At 36.1% G+C, this 25,017-nt stretch overlaps 1 protein-coding gene across 1 annotated transcript in view; it reads right to left on the bottom strand.

Moving 5' to 3' along the window:
• LOC144967327 (uncharacterized) overlaps positions 1 to 25,017 on the bottom strand; it is a 43,066-nt gene that overhangs the window by 17,266 nt on the left and 783 nt on the right. The window contains exons 2-3 of the mRNA XM_078904416.1: positions 10,281 to 12,043; positions 9,636 to 9,809 (exon numbers count right to left, since the gene is read on the bottom strand). Coding sequence (XP_078760542.1) covers positions 9,636 to 9,809; positions 10,281 to 11,467 — 1,361 coding nt within the window. The 5' untranslated portion in view covers positions 11,468 to 12,043. The remainder of the gene's footprint in view (positions 1 to 9,635; positions 9,810 to 10,280; positions 12,044 to 25,017) is intronic.

The raw sequence follows: 25,017 nt of genomic DNA, 5'->3' as shown, positions 1-25,017 counted from the left end.
TCTAATCGTATCGGATAGAGATTGTAAAAAATCATAATAGAAAATAATGGCTTCCGGGTAAATCTATTGCCGATGAATAAATGCCAACCCTAGCAATTTCAATTCTTTTGTTGGTTAAAGGTGAAAGTCACGCAAACACACAAGCTTTAAAAGCAATTTAACACCAGTTTTCATGCGACGACAAGTTGTATAACTACTGAAATTATTTCATATAAAAAAGCACTCGAGGCGATTCATATCTACCTTTTGAAATTAATTTCAATTTACGTATACAAATCCATGCAATCAACAAGTTTTTATTCTACTCTATCTACGCACCGTGTGTATTGTTTGTTTAATTTTTTTTTTTTTTTTTGGTGAGTGTAGAGAATGAAACATTTTTTTTTCTTCTGTTGTTTGCCGAGAACCGTTGCTCGTACTCCCATGACCCTAAAGAGCAATACTATATAATTAGCAATGCTTTTCTGACCCACTAACTTTGCAGATTTAAAAAAGGAGTTCCGAGATATTATAATTAATAGGCTCGATGTTTTCATGTATCGTATGCGTGGCAATCCTTCTATTATACTGTTTTAATTTTTAGATTGCTTTTATTTCTGATTTTTAAAAAATCTTGTTGAATTTTATATCGATATAAGGCGGAGGCGTGGACGACATAAGACGAAGTTGAAACGCTTTGGGTTTTATAATTTTTTTTCGTTTCTTCTTTTTAAAAAAAAAATTTGATCTTTTTCTTTTGTTTGTTTAGTTTTGCTTTGTTTTCTTTTTGTTTTGTTTTGTTTCTGTTTGATCTTTTTCATTTTTTTTTTCTATTCTTTCTCGGTTATTACAAAAAATTCGATTATATTAATTAATTTCACACTTGTCTCTCTGAATTGAGAATTTTAACAGTTTGTGTACCCTACTAGAAGAGCAAATGAGAAACTGATACACAACTTTTGAAAGTTATAATCCGCGCCTCTTTTACATTGTTTCCTTTAATCTATTAAGTATTCCAAGTTTTTTAGACACCCAGTATCTGATTTATCGGATGTGCAAGAAAGACGTAGACCTTCAGCACGCATGTCCCTAATTTCATTCAGAATGCTCGGAGTCACGAAACGAAACTGTTTGAGATAGATTGGAAATAATTGATTTTTAAAAAAGTCTTAGGGTCTCCAAAATCAATTTTTAAAAATAAGGTAAACTATGAACGATAAGATTCGAATAATGTTCCATGGATTTGAGAATTGTCTAGATTTGACGTTTAAAATGATTTGCATTCTACAACTGTGACCAATCGTCTCTAAACGGTAGTTTGTTGGGATGGATAGAACCCGCGACCTTACTGGTACGACAACTCCACCTGGCCGGGAAGAGCGTGGCTCTACTGTTAGAGCTACCCACCATTCACATAGAAAAAGTTATGTGCGGCTATGTGGTCTAGTGGTACGACACTCGCTTTCGGATCGGAAGGTCCTGGGTTCGAGCCTCGCTCGGCGCATAGTTGAGTCCTTTGAAAGGGCTCTTTACTCACATTCTCTCACCGTGGTCAGGTGTAAAATGAGTACATGGCCGTCAACAGCGTTGTCTCTGTCCGAAAAAATTGCAATATCGCCTAACAGGCGTCATGTCCCATCCTACATGTAAAGTGTTGCTCTTGCCCAGGGGCCCTTTGTAAAGCGCTTTGAGCACGTTTAGTGGATATCGCGCGATATAAAAGCTCATTTTTCATTCTTTTTTCTTTCTGTCAAATGCTGAATACTGATCATTAACCAGTTAACTGCCATACTATGGAAAGGCAAGTATTTAGGGAATTTGGCCAGAAAAGTCGTCCTTCAAATATCAATCAATTTAAATGACCCTCATCGGGCAAAAAAAAAACAAAACAAAACAAAACAACAAAAACAAAAAAAAAAACAAAAACAAAAAAAAAAAAAAAAAAAAAAAACAAAAACAAAAACAAAAAAAAAAAAACAACAAAAAACAAACAAACAAACAAACAAAAAAACCTCTCAACCCTTGGACTTGGATAGGTCTTGGGATGTCCCTGGTTTGAGAGTTTTTGTCGATGTGACGGTCATTTAAATCGATCGGTATTTGAAGGACAAGTTTTCTGGCCAAATTTTAAATTGCACCAGAGTGCTGCAGTAAACTGTTTAGTTTAAACGGATACATTATGAGTTAAAATTAATGCCTTTATTGAGGAGAATGAGTTTTATGTCTTGACATTCAAAATACTTAAAGTATATAAATTTCCTAATTCTGTAAATTTTGGCTTGACATTATATTTCAATTTGAGCTTTTATATTGCGTATTATCCACTAAAAGTGCGATGGGGACTTGAACACGCATCCTTACTGGTACGACAACTCAACATTACAAGGGAGGCGTGACTCTACCTACTGTATGAGCTAGATATCCACCACTCACATAGAAACATTCCCCCATTCAAATTATAAGGTGGCATTCACTAGAACACCCAATCGTTAATAAAAGTCTGTTAAGACTTATTCAAATCGAATGGTTCCGCAGATTATATCTCCTTACAAATCATTGACCGAACTCAAATCTCGAACCGTAAAGTTCAAAGAGCGTGTACAACAATGATGTATTCTAACCAAGACAACGCTTACGCCGACAAGCTTTCGCGAATGTATGCAATACATAGCAATACACGCGGACAATGATAAACGGAACAACACATTATCTTTCTCTGACTCTAAATCCACGGCCTCGGCCAGAACTTCGTTGTAACCAACCAGCTAACTGAATTACACCGGAAAGACGCGTATTTTAAAATCTGGCCAGAAAGCTCGTCCTTCAAATATCGATCGATATAAATGACCTTCATCTTGTCCAAAATTCTCAAACCTGGGATATCGCGAGGTCTATCAAAATCCCAGGTTTAAGAGTGTTAGCTAAGATGAGAGTCTGTTAAATCGATCGATATTTGAAGGACGAGTTTGTTTTCTGGCCAAATTTTTAAATACATGTCCCCCCCCCCCCCCCGAGTACCGCAATGAACTGGTTAAAACGAGAGAGCTGTGATTTCGTCGCCTCAATGTTTGCACGGAATGATAAACGAGCAATAAAAGATAATAGTAAATACCACCGTACTCTGGAAAAAGACATCTTTTAAAATTTGGCCAGAATACTGATCCTTCAAATATCGATCGATTTAAATGACTCTCATATTGGAAAAAAAACCTCTCAAACATGGGACTTCGCGAAGTCTTTGAGTGATTCTTTGTCAAAAAGATGATCATTTAAATCGATCGATATTTGAAGGACGAGTTTTCTGACCAAATTTTAAAATATGGGTTTTTCCAAAGTACGGCAGAATACTCCCCACCGTTTGAGGGATTAAAAGGGTTATTTGGCCAGGAATAGACTTGTATTAACCCTTTGAGAATCCAATGAGTATCAAGCCGTATGAAAGAAGGATTGCTAGTTTGACGTTTAAAAAGAACTAATGTGAACTTATAGGGCACAAAAATTCCCTCAGCATTTCTGATGTTTATTAGTTTGTTCCATATGCCTTTCTTTATGTTTGTTTAATTGAGGAGGAGGGAAATTTCTTTATTTTGTATAATTTTGGTTTGTTCCGTTTCTATTCTTAGGCGTACAACGAGGAGGCTATTTCTGGCAACTTTTCCTGAAGAGATATTTAGCTTCGATTGGAAGCAATTTATAGAAATTATTTGCGCTTAATTTTTCATGGTTCCTCTAACCCAATGACCTGCGCACTGGCTCGCCACTTTAGAATTCATTATTGTTTACCTTGCATTCACTTATCGTTTTTTAAAAGCGTATTTTTAGATTTTTAACATTGTATCATTTAAAATATCAGTGCGTCGTATCAATTACTACGCGGAAGGTTTTTTTCTGCTTAGTGGTAATAAATATCATCAAAGGTTACAACATAAAACTCGCATCAATACAGGTTTCAATATAACTCATGAAATACTAATAAAAAGACATTCATTGATTATCTGCAATATTCATATTATTTATGATGTCTCTATAAATATATACGAACGACGTACTTATAGCAAATTAAATATACAATACAGTATGTAAATTATGCTGGATAAACCATTAAATACCATTATGACTTCTGCGCTCGATGTAGCAGTGTGTTGGCGGCTGAACCAGCAAAAATCCACTTGATTATGGCAATTGAATATATTATAAGTAACAATATTTATTATAAAGTGTCTTACGACTCACATCCTATCAGACCCCTTGGTCACGAAATTAGACACGGACTGATCTAAATCAAAAACAAACCAAATTCATGCATTAGGCAAGTAACCAAAGATTAAAGATAGCCCTAAACACGTCAAAGAGGGTGGGGGGGGGGGGGGGGTGATGAAATAATAATTATAAAAAAAATCGTGAGCTTTTATATAGCGCAATATCCACCGATTTGAGATGCTATGTTATAAATCAATAATGCAAAATTCTTAGAAGGCAATTGCTAAACATGGTGTGGATGCTAAGTCTATTTATATTAAAGGCGCTATTTATTTTTCTAAGGGTCACATAGTGCAAAATCCAAGGCCAATATTGATGCCTGCTGTGAAGCCTTGATGTTCTAATAAAGTTGGGACCATATTGGTCTAACAAAGCATGTACCTTATTCATCTCTTCATTCATTCTTTCATTCATTTATTTATTTATTCATTCATGCGGTCATTCATTCAATCTTGTATTCTTTTAGCCATTTATCCATTCCTTACTCTTTGCTCATTCATTCCTTCCTTCCTTCCTTCATTCATTTGGTTGTTCAGCGAAGCATTTAATTTATTCATTCATTCATTCATTCTGTCATTCATTAATTCAATCATTTATTCATTCAGACATTCATTCAGTCATTCAATCATTGTTTTGTTCTTGTTTTGTTTTTTGTTTTGTTGTTGGAATCTTTTTGCTTCGTTTGATGAACCTAAGCATTTCATTAAGGAATATAAATGATATCTATCAAGCAAATGTCTGCTGTCAAATAGGAATCACTTTTGAGGCATTTGGTGGCTGATAATCTTGCTCAAGGGGAGAGAAAAAAAACCCGAAAGTGCCCGAAGCGGAGCTCGAACCCGAGATATTCCGTGGGTCACAGTGCAAAGCCTTAACCACTCGCCGTGTCGGTCTGCCTCACCCCACCTGTTCAAGACAACATATAAGTCATTCATTCATTCGTTCAACCATTTTTCCTTTTCATTTCTGCATCCAATCATTCGCTCTCTTTTCTATATTGATTCCTTTTTTTCTTAAATAATTTTGGCTTTTAAAATCCATTCTTTCATTCATTCATTCATTCATTCATTCATTCATTCATTCATTCATTCATTCATCCATTCGCTCGTTCGCTCAGTCAATCAAGGATTTATTCCTTTGGCTGTTTTATTGTTCGTTAATATTTTTATTAAATCAAACATTCATCCATCCATCTATCCATCCATTCATTCTGTAATTTGCTGGGCGAAATGATATTTATTATGACATACTTATCTCTTCAACTCGACATCTATCATGTCAAATAATCTTTGTTTAAACGCTCTAGGTAAACATGTTGGATCATTGAAGATTCGTCTCAAAACGGTATTATGTCGGAACGAACCATATGCTTAAAATCCGAATTAAATGTTAAACTGGTCAAAAATATAAATTGTTGGCATTGGCACCCTAAAATAAGGTATCCATTCTGCTCAATAACACATACAAACTCAACACAAGTCTGATATTTCTGGCTATAAATTCAATTTTCAATATCTTAACCAACCCGACTTAATACCGTTTTGAGGCGAAGGGTCACATTTAATATTAATGCTAAATAATCAAAGGAAGACTTAATATCATTAATGTCTGTAAAACCCAAAGGATGATCACTGCAAATCTGAGTTGATGCTTAGCGCTCAGCCAAAACTCTCACAACATTCGTCAGCCGGAAATAACGTACCAACACAAAATAAAAAACAAAAACAAAACAAACTATGTGTAACTTTGAACGTTTATAGTCGGATTAATACAGTTAAGTGAGAACTACTCATAAACACGGCTGGCTAAAAACAACAAAAATCTGAATGACGTCAACTTAGTTCTATCTGTATCAATTGATTTTGACATGCTTGTCAGATTGTTTATTTAACTTGAGCTTTTATATAGCGCAATATCCACTTTATGTGTTCAAAGTGCTTTACAAGGGGTCCCTAACAAACAGCAACATTTAACATGTAGAACGAGACATGATGCCTGTTAGGTGATATTACATTTTTTCCGACAGAGACAACGCTGTAAATTGCCAGCTACTTATCTTACACCTGAGTACGGTGAGAGAGTGTGAGTAAAGAGATTTTTCCAAAAACTCAACTATGCGCCGAGCGAGGCTCGAACTCATGACCATCCGATCCGAAAGGCACATGGCCGCACAAAGATAGCTATGGTTTTAATATTGCGCTTTCACTGATGCGAGTGAAGAGGTTTTTGTAAAAGAATGAAAACGTAGGAAGAGGAGCATTATCAAGATGATAAATGTTGTCTTCATGACTAAATAAAGCTCATTGTTACATTTCATTTTTAAAAAGTGTTTTTAGAGCTATAATGACAAAAACATTTCTAAAAACCTGGCATATACGAGTACAAATGTGATTCGCTACTGCTACATCTCATATTGCAAATTTGTACAAATTAGGTTAAGATTGCGACAATAAGTGGGTGAGAATTGTTAAATCATAACATTATAGATAGCCTACGCACCTTTGTGAATGACGGTAACAGTAAAGTCCATTTGAGAAAAGATGAAGAAGTAGGTTGCATTGATTCAAACTCAGAAGATTAAAAAAAGGTTTAGTCTAATATCTAATCTAGATATCTGAAAAGGTGTGAATCGGCGTGCGTTCTTCTACTTCTTTTTACGTCGAATTTTTATTCGCTATAAATCTTATTCTTTCACTCTCTTGAGCCCCTTAATAACTAGATGGATAATTCCAAAGTTAGCTATGGTTTTAATATTGCGCTTTCACTTTGAATTATAAACGTATGTGTTTCTATTGAGTAGGGTTGCAAGTCATGGCTGAGAGATAGATAGATAGATAGATAGATAGATAGATAGATAGATAGATAGATAGATAGATAGATAGATAGATAGATAAATAGATAGATAGATAGATAGATAGATAGATAGATAGATAGATAGATAGATAGATAGAGAAAAAGAGACAGACAGGGAGAGTGTGTGTGTGTGTGTCTGAGAGAGAGAGAGAGAGAGAGAGAGAGAGAGAGAGAGAGAGAGAGAGAGAGAGAGAGAGAGAGAGAGAGAGAGAGAGAGAGAGAGAGAGAGGAAGAAGGAAGAAAGGGGGGGGGGGGTATGAATGTGTTGTGCAGGGAAATATGAAGATGTCTTCCCCAAGTTCATCGATGCTATGGTCAAGTATTTACTGTGATGGGCCAAACTAATATTATGTGGGAATTTAAGTGGATGTCATTATAAGTGAAATTAACCAGTTAACTTCCACGCTCTAGAAAAATTCGTTTTTAAAAATTTGGCCAGAAAACTCGTTCTTCAAAAATCGATCGATTTAAATAAACCTCATCTTGGCAAAAACTCTCAAACCTGGGACCTTGTGTGTGTATGTTTGTGAGTGTGTTTGTGTGTGTATGTGTCTGTGTGTGTGTGTGAGAGAGAGAGAGAGGCTGGGTGGTGTGTGTGTGTGTGTGTGTGTGTGTATGTGTATGTGTGTGAGGAGAAAAGCAGGAGAGATTGGGAAACTAAATCTTAAATAATGGTTTTCGTTTCTTTTCTTTATACGAGTTTTTGTCAATTAACTTCATTTTTTTAGTGTTTAAAAAAAAGTGATTATAATTAATGGTTTATATATATATATATATATATATATATATATATATATATATATATATATTGTCTGCACCCGAAGTGTACATTGATAGAAGTCTAACATACGAACATAGTTTAACATTGTTGTAACGGACAATATTTTGCCTCATTTTTTGAGATTTCCATTACAAAAATGAGCCCATTATAAATTGAATTATCAGACCTGCAAATAAGCATGCATGCATCCCGCTTTCCTAGTGCTTTACCTTTTATTTCTATTAACCTTTATTTCCCTTTTATCATGGTTCATGTTGCACCTCAAAGTGCACCGACTTGCCATAGCGGTAATGATAGCTTTTATCATTAATTATCACGACTGCGTGTGAAGTCGTTTCGTTCCAGTTGTCACGGATTTATTCACTTTTTGATTTATAAAACAATTTACGAAGAAAGAAAATAAAACCTTAGTGTGAAGCTGTAAGTTTACTGATAAACCTGATACGTACTATATGCTGTGCGTTTGGATAAGAAACTCAAACCATTGCTATCCGAAAATATAACGGACCAACACACAAAAGTATCCTTAAACGTTTATAGTTTGGTTAATACAGCTTAGTGAGAATTCCTCATAAACGCGGTTGGCAAAAAAAAACAAAAAAAAAATAACAAAAAAAAAAAAACCCCAAAAAACAAAAAAATAAAAAACAACAAAAAGCAACCCCCCCCCAAAAAAAACAAAAACAACAACAACAACAACAACAAAAAAAAAAAAAAAAAAAAATAACAAAGATCCGAGTGACGTCAATTTCATTCTATCTATTAACCAAACTATGAACTTCAAGGTTACATATAGTTTTGTGTGATGGTCCGTTACATTTCCGGGTGGAATGTTGTGAGTTTCTTAGCCAAGTGCACAGCATCTATTGTTTGATTGAGAGAATCTGATTAAACGCATCACCCAACTGATGGTCTAAAAAAACAACAACAACAAAAGAGATGAATGAACACTAAAACACCAATCTACAAACTCAATGATCAAACATCTCCAAATAATCATTTGCACCTCGCACTATCAAAGACTGGAACGCTCTTCCCGAATCATGTATGAACACAACAACAGATTTAGAAACATTCAAACGAAGATTATTAAAATTCTTCAGCCTAAATTATACCAACAATGGCTGTCACACTCAACAACTCTCTCCGCCCTCAAATACAAATACTCAGAATTGAGTCGACTCCGAGTAACATTCCGATTCAGATTCAGATGACTCCAGCTCTAGGACTATAGATGTCACTGCTCCAGCTTCACTCATTCTACCCTCGAATAGCCAAAACTTTGCTCTCAACCAAGGAACGGTGGCTCATTACCACCGTTATCCGAACCAGAACTGGGGTGCCGTTTATTGAACGATAAAATGCCATCCACCTAAATAGGGAAGAAAAGTCGTGACGTCACACCTTCTACTTTTCCGGTTCCAAATTCATTGGAAGTATGTATGTAACCAGTCCTTCGGAGGATTAATAAATGAGTAGGTTTCATATTATACGATGGCATAACTATTTTAGTAGCAGAATGAACAGGCATGTTCTAAGGATTACGGGACCTAAAACAGCGAGGATGGATATTATTTTATTGACGACCCGCATATTATTTAGACTTAAAAAACAAGAAGCCATCCTTCTGAAACCAGAAGATCATTTACATAAGGTATGAATTCAGTCCTCTAGAAGAGTGGTTTTACACTTCCAATGAGATTGGTACCATTTTTTGTTTGGTGACATCACACGTTTGTTTCCTATTTCAAAATCTACTTACTTTCGATCACAACGACAATGGGACACGGTGTGTAGCCTATAGTTGAATAGCCCATATTTGGTGGTCATCCGGGGAATGACGACTCCACACATATCGTGACGTCGGCAGCATCGGTCCGGTTTCCTGTGGTATCCCAGATCCTTCCTATGTTCTGCTATATCCCCATCACCACACCTGAAGAGAACAAAAAAACACAACCCAAATTTGACCAATAGTATCAAATCGGTGTTGATGCTGATTTTTTCCTCGATATATGTATATATATACATATATATATATATATATATATATATATATATATATATATATATATATATATATATATATATATATATATATTTATTTATTTATTTTTTTTATTTTTATTTTTTTTTTCTCTTTCTTTTTAAAGTAAACTAACGACCCCTTTTGCATGACTCTCATTCCTAAGGCTAAATTATATTTTTAATTTAATATTTAAAATGTTTTTGTTGAGAGAGAGAAAGAGAGAGAGAGAGAGAGAGAGAGAGAGAGAGAGAGAGGATGGAGAGAGATAGATAGAGAGAGGGAGGGAGATATATATATATATATATATATATATATATATATATATATATATATATGAGAGAGAGAGAGAACATTAAATTACACAGTGTTGCGGCTCACCATTTTGTACCAGGAAATATCATCCATCCAGTAAACAGGCTCCGCTTTTGTCTGGACTTGGGTTGGAACTCCGTCAATTCAGCGTTTGGGATGCTGTTGTTTTTATTATTATTATTATTATTATTATCATTATTATTATTATTATTATTATTATTATTATTATTATTATTATTATTATTATTATTATTATTATTATTATTATTTCGAGATTTCTTATCGTATATCTGCTGAATATTATACAAATGTGATTGTATGTGAGACGAAGATGACGAAAATGGTGTCGTGGCGTTGGCCATTTTCGTTTCAGGTTTAAAATCCAAATTTTGGTTTGCTGGTTTGATACTTTGATTTTCAATGACACGTGAGGTTAATGAGGACGGTGAGGGAAGTTGTAGAAATAGAGGAATGCACTGGCGAAAACAGTCTTTTAGATCCAGTAATAGCGCACTCTCTTGCAGGGAGCAGAATCGATTGCATTGGGGAAAATGAATAAGGTGTGGAGTTGTTGCAAAGTCAGAAATGTGGTTTGAAGTAGACGTAATGGCGCCGTGAGGATTACGTGGAGCTAAATCTTTATCTTTACATATATGAATTTGGTGCAATACATCGAAGTATTTAATAATGCTGCTAAATAGACTTCTGAACTGTTTACTGGATTTGATGACAGTAGATATAGTTGTTGACTGATATTGTCTGAGATACTGGTCATTTTTGTTTGACGATGTAACGAGCTCTTCGTTGTGAGGGTCTTGGAATGCAGAAAAATTGTGTTTTGAGTAGTATTGATCATGCATTTTTTGAAGAGGGTAAAATGTATTGACAGGGGTTATCATCTTTTCAAAATCGTTGGCGAATCTTTTAATGTCTCGAAATGATGACGTCATATGACAGCTCTCGATTTTTCCGTGACGTAAAACGAGTTCAGCCAATCGTGAACTGTCAGTCACACGAACCAAACGTGTAGAAGTAGATTTAGTGGATGATCGGCCATTAGGATCGATGGAAATCTCCATGATCAGATGTCGCTGAAAGGCAATTTTGATTAACTTAAATCCACTTTGTGTTGAAGTTAAAGAAATAAATTTTCTTCCAAACGCGGTGGAGTTTACGATAACTATAAAAAGGATGTTGAAGATGAATAGTTTGACAAAATAGAGTGATGACATTGCCAATCCGTATCTTGTCATACTAAAACCCTGACAATGACAACTCCGTAAAACTGGTCTGGTGAAATAATTTTGAAATGTTTTTGTTAATTACTGATCCACCGTTAACATATTATGACCCAGATAGAAATTCATCACACATAATACTTCGTTATATTATTTGCATTTAAAAACATTTATGTTGTATCTGAGTTCTCAGTTTTCTTTTTTTATTAAATTTGGTATGGGTTAATTTTCGCTATTTTGAACATTTGGGTTTCTCAGATAACTATCATAGAACTGTATAAATTATTTGCCTCTTAAAAATTTTAAACTAGTGCTGAAATTGAATTGTCGAAATATATTTTAAATGAAACTACCGCTTAGTGATATTTTAATGGACGTGAGCTCAATTGCAGGCTACAAATGCTATTTAGAGCATTGGGGTTCTAAGAAAAGTATATAATTGTATAAGGTCTTCTTCTTTTTTAATGGAGACCAGTCCTGGAATTGGAAATGTCCAAGTTAGATGAGACTGTTATTTTGTAATATTGTTCTTGATACGAATTCACTCCAAGACGACAAACAGACAAGATGCTCCTTGCAAAATATTTGAATCTGAAATGACAAGTAACATATAAATGAACACAGATTAGAAATAGAATCAGCATTACGTTTTTCTCTGACGACCCACCTGAGTTCTATACATTATGCCTTGAAATTTAAAAAAAAAACAAAATATTAAGAGACAAAATGTTGTCTCAAAACAACGTAGTCTATTAATGAGAGTGGATTATTTTAGCTTTAATATCTCAAAATCACATTTTTCAAGTTCCATTGGAATCAGCATTAATAGATCATCTACATTTGCAATATTTAATTGTCTTAAAATTGTAATATTTAATTTTCTTAAAACTCTTTTGTCAACTATGCCTTATAAAACGTCATTGAACACGTTAGTAAGGTGGAGATTGGCGCTCTATAAATTTTATTATTATTATTATTATTATTATTATTATTATTATTATTATTATTATTATTATTATTATTATTATTATTATTATTATTATTATTATTATCATTATCATTAAAATAACAATAATAATAATATCATTATTATTGTTATTATTACTTATTATTATTATTATTATTATTACTATTACTACTACTACTACTACTACTACTACTACTACTACTACTACTACTACTACTACTACTACTACTACTACTACTACTACTACTAATATGATTATTTTATTATTATTATTATTATTATTATTATTATTATTATTATTATTATTATTAATCTTCTTCTTCTTCTTCTTCTTCTTCTTCTTCTTCTTCTTCTTCTTCTTCTTCTTCTTCTTCTTCTTCTTCTTCTTCTTATTTATTATTATTATTATTATTATTATTATTATTATCATTATTATTATTATTATTATTATTATTATTATTATTATTATTATTATATTATTATTATTATTTTAATTACGCTTACAAATAATCAAATAGTTAGTAATGGGCGATAAGACTGCTATTTTCATTTGTTTATTTATGGGGATATAAAGGTAAACGCACTCACAGCAGATCTAGAAAATCGAATCTGCGCTTTTCAAAATAGAGCTATCGGAAAATACTGAGAGTTCCTTATTTGGAGCACAGGACTAATAAGGATATTTTAGAAGAGGTAGAGAATCGAGCAGGACAGGAACCACTGGCACACATTGTCCGCCATGATAATATGTGCAAGATGGTCCTGCAGGGCACTGCAGAAGGACAGAGGAGAAGGGGAAGGCAGAAAAAAAACCTATGGCAAAACAACATCAAAGAGTGGACTGGCCTGAATCTCAATAGCCTACTGGAAAAGGTCAGAGACCGCAGCGAATGGCGTGAGGTTGTGAAGTCTGCATCCTGCATGTCCCCCAGACGATCGACTGCTCATGGGATTGAGTGAGTGAGTGAGTGAAAGGTAAATTGACTTATTAATTTACAGAAATAATACAAGTTGAACAACATCATTGCGTTTGGTTCCAGTAGTCTCCCATTAGGCCAATTAGGCTAATGGAACAAGAGTTTAACCCGGTTGTTATAGTTTTAAATGGACAACATTAACTGCTTGCTACTCATTTGACAGGACGCTATTCTTTCACAAAGTACTCTCCGCCAGGTCTAAAATACCCAGCGACCCAATCACTGCTGCGTGGACAGGAAAAGGGGGGTGGGGGTGTCAGAGAAAAATCTCAACTTTACCAACTTTACTTTGTTTCTTTTTTTATTATACTTTTTTACAATTACCAAATAGGAAAGACGCTAAAACTTTACTTCACTCAGATGCGTTACAAACTGCAGGTACCTATCTATCTCTTTAAATTTTAAGACGTGATTGTATATAAAAGCAGAAGTGTGACATCCTTGGCTAAGAAATATCATCTTGACATCGATGCCGGCCGAAAAGCGTCCTTAACCAGTTAACCCTTAAACGTTTGATAAAACACGTATATTAAAATTTAGACCTCGCTTGCTCCCAGGTTTGAGAGTTTTTTGGGACAATATTGAGCTTTATATAGCGCAATATCCACTAAGTGTGCTCAAAGCGCTATACAAGGGGTCCCTGGTCAACAGCAACATTTAACATGTAGGACGGGACATGACGCCTGTTAGGCGATATTACAATTTTTGGAACACAGACAACGCTGTTAAGGGCCAGGTACTCATTTTACACCTGAATACAGTGAGATAATGGGAGTAAAGAGCCTTCTCCAAGGACTCAACTATGCGCCGACCTTCCGATCCGAAAGCGATTGTCATACCACAAGACCACATAGCCTCACAATATGAGGGTCATTTAAATCGATCGCTATAATTTGAAGAACGAGTTTTCTGGCCAAATTTTTACATAATTGAGCATAATAATTGAGCATTTATATAGCGCAATATCCACTTAACGTGCTCAATGCGCTTTACAAGGGCTCCCTGGTCAACAGCAACATTTAACATGTAGGACGAGACATGACGCCTGTTAGGCGATATTACAATTTTTAGGACAAAGACAACGCTGTTAACGGCCAGGTACTCATTTTACACCTGAGTACGGTGAGAGAATGTGAGTAAAGAGTCTTTTCCAAGGACTCAACTATGCGCCGAGCGAGGCTCGAACCCAGGACCTTCCGATCCGAAAGCGAGTGTCATACCACTAGACCACATAGCCGCACATACGTGTTTTTTCCCCAGAGTACAGTAGTTAACTGATTAATAAAAATCTGAGCTAGAGATACTGAGTTTGTAAACCACAAAATTGTAGTTTGTTTATTTATTTTTTTCGAAATATCAAAATTTCGGCAACAAAAATGATTCATGAAATATAAAGTTGATATATTCATAGGGAGTCTCAGGTTTGAGCGTTGACAAGATAATGTTTTGCTTCCTTCCTATTTGGGAATTGTAAAAAAAATATTATAAAAGACAAAAAACAAACAAACAAAAAACAAAAACAAAAATTAAAAAAACCCAACAAATCGATCGATTTTTTTAAAGACGAGTTTATGGCCAACATCTTTAAAAACGTGTTTTTCCGTAATTCTACATTCCAAAATGGAAATCACCAACTACCACTTTAGGATTTGTGAAACTAAAAGTACCAAAGAATATGATAAAGCAAGCTGACAATTCTTACTTAAGCAAGGTCCGACGTGCACTTATTTGTAGTTCGGATAACCCAATTTGTTGTGGGTTCATTGTTGTAATAGAAATCTCAAGAAAAAAAATGACTCAAAATATTGTCCATTACAACAATGTTAAACTAGGCCCATAATCGCGTTCATGTGTCAAAGCTGCATAGTAAAAGTTGTACATGTCGACATGGTCGATATGATAAAAAATTAACCAGTAGATTTATGACCAATCAAAACACGGGATTTGTGACACACCCACAAGCAGCTCGGACAACCATGGTTGTTTACAAACAATAAAATGGATGAAGTCCAAGTCTATCTGATCTTTGCTACTGTTGAGATTTTTTATTTTTGTTGAGCTTTTTATATAGCGCAATATCTAATAAACGTGCTCAAAGCGCTTTACAAGGGGTCCCTGGTCAACAGCAACATTTAACATGTAGGACGGGACACAACGCCTGTTAGGCGATATTACAATTTTTCGGACAAAGACAACGCTGTTAACGGCCAGGTACTCATTTTACACCTGAGTACGATGAGAGAATGTGAGTAAAGAGCCTTTTCCAAGGACTCAACTTGCGCTCGAACCCAGGACCTTCTGATCCGAAAGCGAGTGTCATACCACTAGACCACATAGCCGCACATACTGTTGTTTATACAACTCACTAGATTTTTTCAAAATCAGACTATATACGTTTGCGGTCACACAGAATCGGGCGTAGGTTCAATAGTGAGCAATAATTGTGTGACGTTAAATTACTGATTCCAATTTCCTTGGAGTTATGAAATCAGTCTTCTGGAGGACTGGATACATACACTGAGCAACTGATCTTCTCGTTTTAAAGTGATGGCATCTTATTTTCTAAGCTAAATAAATGCTTGTCGTCAACGAAGGTCATCCGCCCTCGCTCTTTTAAGCCCCGTAATTATAAGAATCTGCCTATACCCTACTACTAAAATACTTTTGCCGCTTAAAGATTCAGTATATAACCTTTTCATTTTTAGCCATCCTATGGACTGGTTACATAATTCTAAGGAGTTTGGAACCGGAAGAGAGGCATGTGTGACGTTCCGACTTTTGGCTTTCCATTGATCAGCGGGTTGCACAGGCAAGTGTTTAACTTAAACGCATGCCATCGATAGAAATACATCTGTAGATGCAGCACAGCTCGGCGGTACGGTCTTTGCTTCGTACCAGAAAGGTACGCTACGCCTTTGATCAAGTCACCTCGCCCAAGTTCAGTTTGCAGCGCTGCGCTGCGGCTGAGGCCTGGGCTATTCCAATCTTCCCTTGGAATAGACCATAAAGACACATTTCCCCCATGCGATGAGTAAAGGGAGTTTTAGTTTTGAGTTTTAGCTAGTTCAGTATAACAACCACTGCCATTATTTTCTAATTACTATTCGGACTGTCCGAACCAGGTTAAGGGGCGTGGTTATGCGTGGTTATGTTCCCCACCACTACAAGTCTATAGATAGAATGCGCTTGGCCAAGGAGTTCACAACATTGCCATCCGGAAGTATAACGGACCAACACAAACTCTGTGTAACCATGAACTTTTATCGTCTGATTAATACAGTTTAGTGAGAACAACTCACAAACGCGGATGGCAAAAACAATAACAAAGGCCTGAGTGACGTCATCTGCATACTATCTATACAAAAACACCTCCATACTTTAACTTTATCTATACCTTGGGAACATGTTGCTGTTTCCGTTTGAGGAGATAGCCAAAGATAAATCCGTTATCAAATGCAGACGGTACGATCGTGGTTCTGATTTTTCTAGACTACATCTGCTCGGAGAAGAAAGAAAAACCAAAACAAAACAAAGACAAGAACAAAAAAAAAAAAGGTAAACACAAACAAACCAAGATATTATATAAAAAACATCCCAGTTCGGCTGATACCGTAGTCAGCGTTTTCATTGCGTTTTCAGATATTATAATATTTACAAGGTGCACACAGGGTGAGGTAGTTCTTTATTTATTGCTAACCAAAATAACACCTGACCTGTCTGTGTATAAAGTAAGAAAATATTTTTGAAAAAAAAATCAGAAAATCCTCACAGCATACGTCAGTCGGATAATATATCTAACGTAACAACACACAAAACTGTGTGTCACATTGAACGTATATATCTAGAATGATTGATATAATTTAGTGAGAACTGATCACCAAAATGGCTGTCTAAAAAACAATAACAAAGGGCTGAGTGACGTCAATTTCGTTTTTTCTATAAGTGATGTTGACGGTATAATTGGATTCAATAGTCTGATGTCACGTCCGCCCGTTGGTTCTCAACAAAAAAAATCGGTACTTTTTATTCTTCATGCTGGCTAGAACTTTTTAACATGTCATGTGATCGGAATGTAAAAAAACTCAAAACATTGTTCCGATAGTTTAGAACCAGTTTCTAAGTTACTTTGCGTCATTACGAGGGAAGTAACGACACGACTGTTAAAGCCTGTTAGCAGGGAGCGGTATATTCGTGGTTTTACTGTTCTGCCTTGTCCTTCCTGAAGACATTAGTGACGCCTAGATCAGTCATGAATCCACGATTGGGATTGCAATATAAATCGTAAATGCCGTGTGACAAATCGCTGATACAGCTTTCATCTTCCATCTTATTATACATAATAATAATCCTTATATTGCAGAACACCGACAAAAAACCTTTTTTATATTTTTGCTAGAATTTTTCTTTATCTTACCATAAATAGTATCGATTAATTGATATGATGATCCTTACTTAATTTGTCGGAAGTTATTTTGGCCGGAATGTTTTTTTAAATATTTTTTTTTTTTAAAAAAAATTTCTTTGGGGGGAGGGGGGGGGGTGCGGGGTAATTTTATATTTTGTTTTTTGTTTTTTTGTTTTTGTTTTTTGCGGAAACGGGGGGGGGGGGGGGGGGGGGAGAATTCACCAATACCTTGTCCACACTTTTTAAAAACCTTTTAGGAACTATTTATGCTATTCTGTTGATGTAAAGCTGACATATTTTCGACAATATTTTATCACTCGAACCAGAGAAACTAAAGAAAACGATTTTTCTATAGTTTCTTTCTTAAGCATACATAACTTACGAATCTATTATTACGACTAGTATTGGAATATTTTTGTGACGAATGATAGGAAAACGACCTTTTGACACAGCCTCATTTGCAGTCTTTGATCACGCTAATGCTCTCTCTCTCCACTGCTTGGTGTATTCCCTCCCCCCCCCCCCCACCTTTCCGTCGACAGGTCGTACAAAACCGGTTTCATCCAGTACTACTCGCCTTTCATGCGCCCGTGGTTTTCATATCACCAACAAGCTCAACTCATTCAACACGGTCTATACTGCAGTACTATGAAAAAACAAAAACAAAAAAATAGAACACGTTTAAAAAAAAAATTGACCAGAAAATTCGCCCTTTGAATTTCGACCGATTAATCGATTAACCCTCATCCTTCCACTAAACTCTCAAACCTGGGGCTGAAGAAGTTGTTTTAAATTTTTTTAAAACAAAAAACATCCAGAGTTCGAGCTCGGTCATCAACGCAATTCAACTTTGTTTTCTTTGTTTTAAACTTGAGCTTTTATATAGCGCAATATCCACTTAACGTGCTCAAATAGAACGAGACACGACGCCTGTTAGGTGATCTTACAATTTTTTTCGGACAGAGACAACGCTGTTAACGGCCAGGTACTCATTTTACACCTGAGTACGGTGAGAGAATGTGAGTAAAGAGCCTTTTCCAAGGACTCAACTATGCGCCGAGCGAGATTCGAATCCAGGACCTTCCTATTCGAAAGCGAGTGTCATACCACAAGACCACATGGCCGCGCTCTGTTTGAATCTCCTTTCCTTGAATCGGTTTGTATCAAGAACACTCAAAAACATACAATGTATTGTATTGTCAGAATCTCTTCGCGGCTTTGTGATTCTATGGATGACATCATTCCACTGACCGTTAGGTTATTGGTTCGAGTCCTGCCCAGCAAACACAGAAGCAGACTAATGACAGCCATTCAGGGGCGTGGCAATATTGGTTGATTTGGTGCCTGGCACCGCATTCATCTTTTATAATTGGATTCCGTTTTCTCTTATAATTGGATTATAGCATTAAAATAAACAACAACTGAGAAATGGTATAATATACCGCCTCTTACTTATTTGACTAAGTCTGTTCTTTATTTTTTTCTTTCTTTCGTATTTACAAATATAGCGTGTTTCAAGCCATTTTCTTCTGATCCTGGCACCACCCCTACACTGTAAACATACCACGCCAATGGCCATAACAGTGCTGAATAGAAACCTAAAGCGCTTTGGAGACTGACAGGAACGAAGGTCTGTCTGGAAAGGATCTCTTGTGGAAGTCCATGATTATACAGTGAATAACATAATCAGTCGGATGGTGAAAAGGTTTGAACTGAGATATTCCCAAGTTTAATTAGAAGGTCAATTCTTTATCAAAAATGAGTTCTTGTCATAAATGATAAAATAAACCCTTCGGGAAATATCAAAGCTTAATTTCACTTTTAATTATTTTTACAGCTAGTCAAGTTGAAAAAATATGAAATTTGAGAAAAATTGCTGGATACCTTTTGCCATACATCTGACCATAACTTCATGAAAAATCACCCGATTTACTTCAAATAAAGATCAAAATGCTATGGGGAGCATATTCTTTCAGAAAATGCAAACAATGCAAATCCAAAATTTTCACCTTCCAACTGATTATGTCATGCACTGACATTAATTTACTCATCCAATTATATAATAAGCTACCGAGAGAGCTGGAGATTAGGAGACAAGAGGCATTAACTCATTCAACCCTAATACCTATATCCGTACCCTTACCCCATGCCAATTTATTACATTTTTTCTGAGACAAATTATAGGCGTATCTAGTATCAAAGCTAATATTTTTTTAAATTGTTACATGTTACTGGTAGTTGAATAAAACTATTTATCCACATGCTCATTTTAAATACAATTTTTGTTTCCAATTTTGAAAAGTAGCAAACTTCTCTAGAATTGAGTGAATTAAGTCAGTAAGTCATGGACATCTGACACAAGAAAGAGAAAACTGACATCGTTGGTCGACTACCCCCCCCCCCCCCAAATCCCCTAATACTCCATAAATTATAACAGACGACGTCCCCCATCCTGCATCTAGACATACGTGGCATTTACACAATGTTACACTGATCTCTTATGTCATCAACTCTTGTTCGAAGGATCATTTTGGTACGATTGATAATTCCTGGCAAAATCTCTCCCCTCCCTTCCCACCTTATTTCCTTCTTTCTCCCCCCTTTCTATTTCTTTCTTTTCTTTTTTAAAAATGATTTTTGTTTTCGTTTTGTTTTGTATTTTTTTTTTGGTTGTTTTTTGTTTGGTTGGTTGTTTTTGTTTGTTTTAAAAAATTTTTTTTTGCTTTTGTTTTTTCTTTTTTTTCTTTTGTGTGTGTGTGTGTGTGTGTGTGTGTGTGTGTTTGTGTGTGTGTTTTCTCCCCCTCTTTTCTAAATTCTTGTTTTTTTTTTTTCGACTTTTCGATGAATGGTGCTCATAATAAGCTTTTGATTTCCTCTTCTACTGTTACTACTACTACTACTACTACTACTACTACTACTACTACTACTACTACTACTACTACTACTACTACTACTTACTATTACCACTACTACTACTACTACTACTACTACTACTACTACTACTACTACTACTACTACTACTATTACTACTACTACTACTAATATTACGTAATGGTTTTGATAGCTCGATGGTAAAGCACTCGCTTCACACACAAAAGGGACAGAGATCGATCCCGGGTAATGTCGAGATGGTTTTTTTCTAACCCCCATCTCCCCTGTTCACCCAACAGTGATTGGGTAGTTGGAACTGTTATATCCGACAAAACGTACTTTACAATAGACTAGCATCATATTCAAGGGTAGCAAGTAATTGCAACTGTCTGTTTTACGAGACTGAAACCGGGATAAACTCCGGCGCCATGACCCTAATAGCTCTGAACTGCCACTATAAAGAAAAACAGAAGAAAAAAACATAATGGCCCCACTCTTGTCAGCATAATTAAATCACGCATGTAAGTAATATCCAGCTTATTTATTTGTGAAAAGAGAGAAGAGAGAGAGAGAGAGAGAGAGAGAGAGAGAGAGAGAGAGAGAGAGAGAGAGAGAGAGAGGGAACTGCTACTATAAAGAAAAACAGAAAAAAACCTAATGGTCCCACTCTTGTCAGCATAATTAACTCACGCGTATTAGTAAAATCCTGCTTATTTCTTTGTGAAAAGAGAGAAAAAATTTGAACTTTAATAAAGGGCAATATCCACTAAACGTGCTCAAAGTGCTTTACATGGCATCCCTGGCCAACAGCAATACTTATTATGTAGGACGGGACATGATCCCTTTTTAGGCGATATTACATTTTTTTTCGGACAGAGACAACGCTTTTAACTGCCAGGTCCTCATTTTACACATGAGAATTGTGAAAGAATGTGAGTAAAGAGCCTTTTCCAAGGACTCAACTATGTGCCGAGCGAGGCTGGAACCCAGGACCTTCGAAAGCGGGTGTCTTACCACAAGACCATATAGCCGCATAGAGAAGTGAGAGAGAGAGAGAGAGAGAGAGAGAGAGAGAGAGAGAGAGAGAGAGAGAGAGAGAGAGAGAGAGAGAGAGAGAGAGAGAGAGAGAGAGAGAGAGAGAGAGATGGGTGAGGGGATGGATCAAGTTTGTTAATACGTGAGTTGGGGCGATCAGTGAAGAGTTATTATGACATGACAATGCTTTACATGTACATGGAAATACCTATACATTTTGTGCCGGGTCAAAAGTTTGTCAGGTCAGAAATAGTGTCGTACAAAATGACGAAACGACTTTTTTTTTGTGTGGTTATTTTGTCTGAAAATATTCACTCCATATATTATGTAAAAGTTACGATGACCGTTACCCCCTTCCCCCAACCCCTCCCCTCCTTCCAGCAAGGTAATTTTTTTAAAAGTCTTAAGCCTGAGATTCCAAGTAAGTTCGAGTTCAATACTTTTTGACAAGGGGGGGGGGGGGGGGTAGGGGGGGGTGTTATCTTAATCTACAGATCAATGAGCTATAAGCCTTTGTTCGTATGTTTTTTGTTTTGGTTTTTTTTTTTTTTTGTTCCCTGGCCAAATTGATGAAAGGAGTTTGTCATTGTACGCCAGTATTGTATAATTATGAATATCTAGTGACCCACCGGATGAACCAAGTGCTATAGATAGAATGCGCTTGGCCAAGGAGTTCACAACATTGCCATCCGGAAGTATAACGGACCAACACACAAACTCTGTGTAACCATGAACTTTTATAGTCTGGTTAATACAGTTTAGTGAGAACAACTCACAAACGCGGATGGCAAAAACAATAACAAAGGCCTGAGTGACGTCATCTTCGAACTATCTATAGAATGTATGGCCACAAACATGAAACTTGTGGTTAAATTCTCTTCATTATGTTGGAGAATAAACACTATTTTTTTGCATTGGTAAAAAAAAAAAAAAGAAGATATATTTATCTCCAAAAACATACACTGTGTGATATACAATATTCTTATTTTTCTCTTTTATTGTTTGTTTTGTTTTGTTGCTTTTTTGTTATTTTGTGTTTGTTTGTTGTTTTCTTTTAGATATTTGTTTGTTTGTATTTTGTAGTTTTTTGTTTGTTTGTTTGGGTTACTTGTTTGGCATTTTTGTTTTTTGTTTTTGTTTTTGTTGTTGTTTTTTTTTGTTGTTGTTGTTGATAAAACAAAACAGTACAAAACTTGAAGGTCATACTTCTCATCTTTTTATTTCGAAATTAAGTTTTCGGGATCCGATTCATCCCGCCATTCTACCGTGATGAGGCGGTGAATCGGATTAGTGAATGCCGATGTGTGCAACATTCCATAACCTATTGGTATTGGGTTATCTAGATGGCATTTTTGGCACTAGTGCGGCTAAGTGGTCTTGTGGTATGACACTGGCTTTCGGATCGTAAGGTCCTGGGTTCGAGCCTCGATCGGCGCATAGTTGAGTCCTTGGAAAAGACTCTTTACTTACATTCTCACACCGTACTCAGGTGTAAAATGTCTCTGTCGGAAAAAAAAATTGTAATATCGCCTAACATGCGTCATGTCTCGTTCTACATGTTACGTGTTGCTGTTGCTCATGGACCCTTTGTAAAGCGCTTTGAGCACATTTTAGTGGATCTTGCTCTATATAAAAGCTCTAGTTTTTTTTGTTTGTTTTTAAAAATATATATAGTAGACTCAAGACACCGTACATACACTGGTTTCCCATCTGATTGGATTTACACGCGGATATTCCAGCGTTCCATTTATCAATGAGTCTCTGCTTAGAATGATGATATATAGATAGTTCGAAGATGACGTCACTCAAGCCTTTGTTGTTATATTTTGCCATCCGCGTTTGTGAGTTATTCTCACTGAACTGTATTAACCAGACTATAAAAGTTCATGGTTACACATAGTTTGTGTGTTCGTCCGTTATACTTCCGGATGGCAATGTTATGAGCTTCTTAGCCAAGCGCATACTATCTATACACCGGTGTTTCTTTTTTACGAAACCCGACGAAACCCGGCAAAGTTATGGGAAGTGGGCAGACAGTAGTGGAGAGTGAACCAGGGACTCAGGGAAGTGTACACCAGTGGGGAGTGAATCTGAGACTAAGGGAGGAGGAGGAGGGTGTTTCTTTCTTCTTCTTTTTTTAAAATATGAAACCCTCTGAAACCCGACGAAACCCGACAATGGGAAGGGGCAGTAGTGGAGAGTGAACCTGGGATTATGGGAAAAAAGATATCAGAGGGAAATGAATCTGGGACTATACAAGAGAGAAGAACAGATTAGATACCAAGTGTTTTTGTTTGTTTGTTTTTTAAAAGTTTTTTTTTTTTACCCTCTATGCTGAAGTTTGTGCCCCGATAGTTCAATGGATGGGGAAGTACGAGCATAGATTATACTAGACAGCAGGATTGAGCGGCTGTTATTACCCCGTAGAAGTCTTTTTGATGATACTCCTGTATGCTGGAGTTTTGTGCCACAACAGTTTAATAGATAGAGAAGTATTCGGCTTACAAGAGAGAAGAACAGTTTCGATACCAGATTAAAAGAAGTATTTTTTTGTTGTTGAATCCTCGCTTTACTCTTTAGAGTGATCAGGGAAGTGAGCAGTAGTGGAGAGCGAACCTGGGATTATGGGAAAATGATATCAGAGGGAAATGAACCTGGGACTATACAAGAGAGAAGAACAGATTAGATACCAAGTGTTTTTGTTTGTTTGTTTGTTTTTTAAAAGTTTTTTTTTTTACCCTCTATGCTGAAGTTTGTGCCCCGATAGTTCAATGGATGGGGAAGTACGAGCATAGATTATAATAGACAGCAGGATTTAGCGGCTGTTATTACCCCGTAGAAGTCTTTTTGATGATACTCCTGTATGCTGGAGTTTTGTGCCACGACAGTTTAATGGATAGAGGAGTACTCGACTTACAAGAGAGAAGAACAGTTTCGATACCAGATTAAAAGAAGTATTTTTTTGTTTGTTGAGTCTTCGCTTTACCCTTTAGCGTTCAGATAGCTCAGTTGGTAACCGTCACATCGAAATGGACTGAGATCGATCCTGGATTAAGTCTAGATTATTTTTATGTCTTTATATAGCGCACTATCCACTTAACATGCTCAAATAGAACGAGACACCAAGTCCGTTAGACGATCTTACAATTTATTTTCGGACAGAGACAACACTGTTAACGGCCATGTACTCATTTTACACCTGGAACGGTGAGAGAATGTGAGTAAAGAGCCTTCTCCAAGGACTCAACTATGCGCCTAGCGAGGCTCGAAGCCAGGACCTTCCGATCCGAAAGCGAGTGTCATACCACAA

This window comes from Berghia stephanieae, chromosome 3, assembly GCF_034508935.2.
Source record: "Berghia stephanieae isolate SIO BIC M18660-M18661 chromosome 3, UCSD_Bste_1.3, whole genome shotgun sequence".
NCBI classification, from domain to species: Eukaryota; Metazoa; Mollusca; class Gastropoda; order Nudibranchia; family Aeolidiidae; genus Berghia; species Berghia stephanieae.
This window is presented reverse-complemented; position numbering and strand designations above follow the sequence as displayed.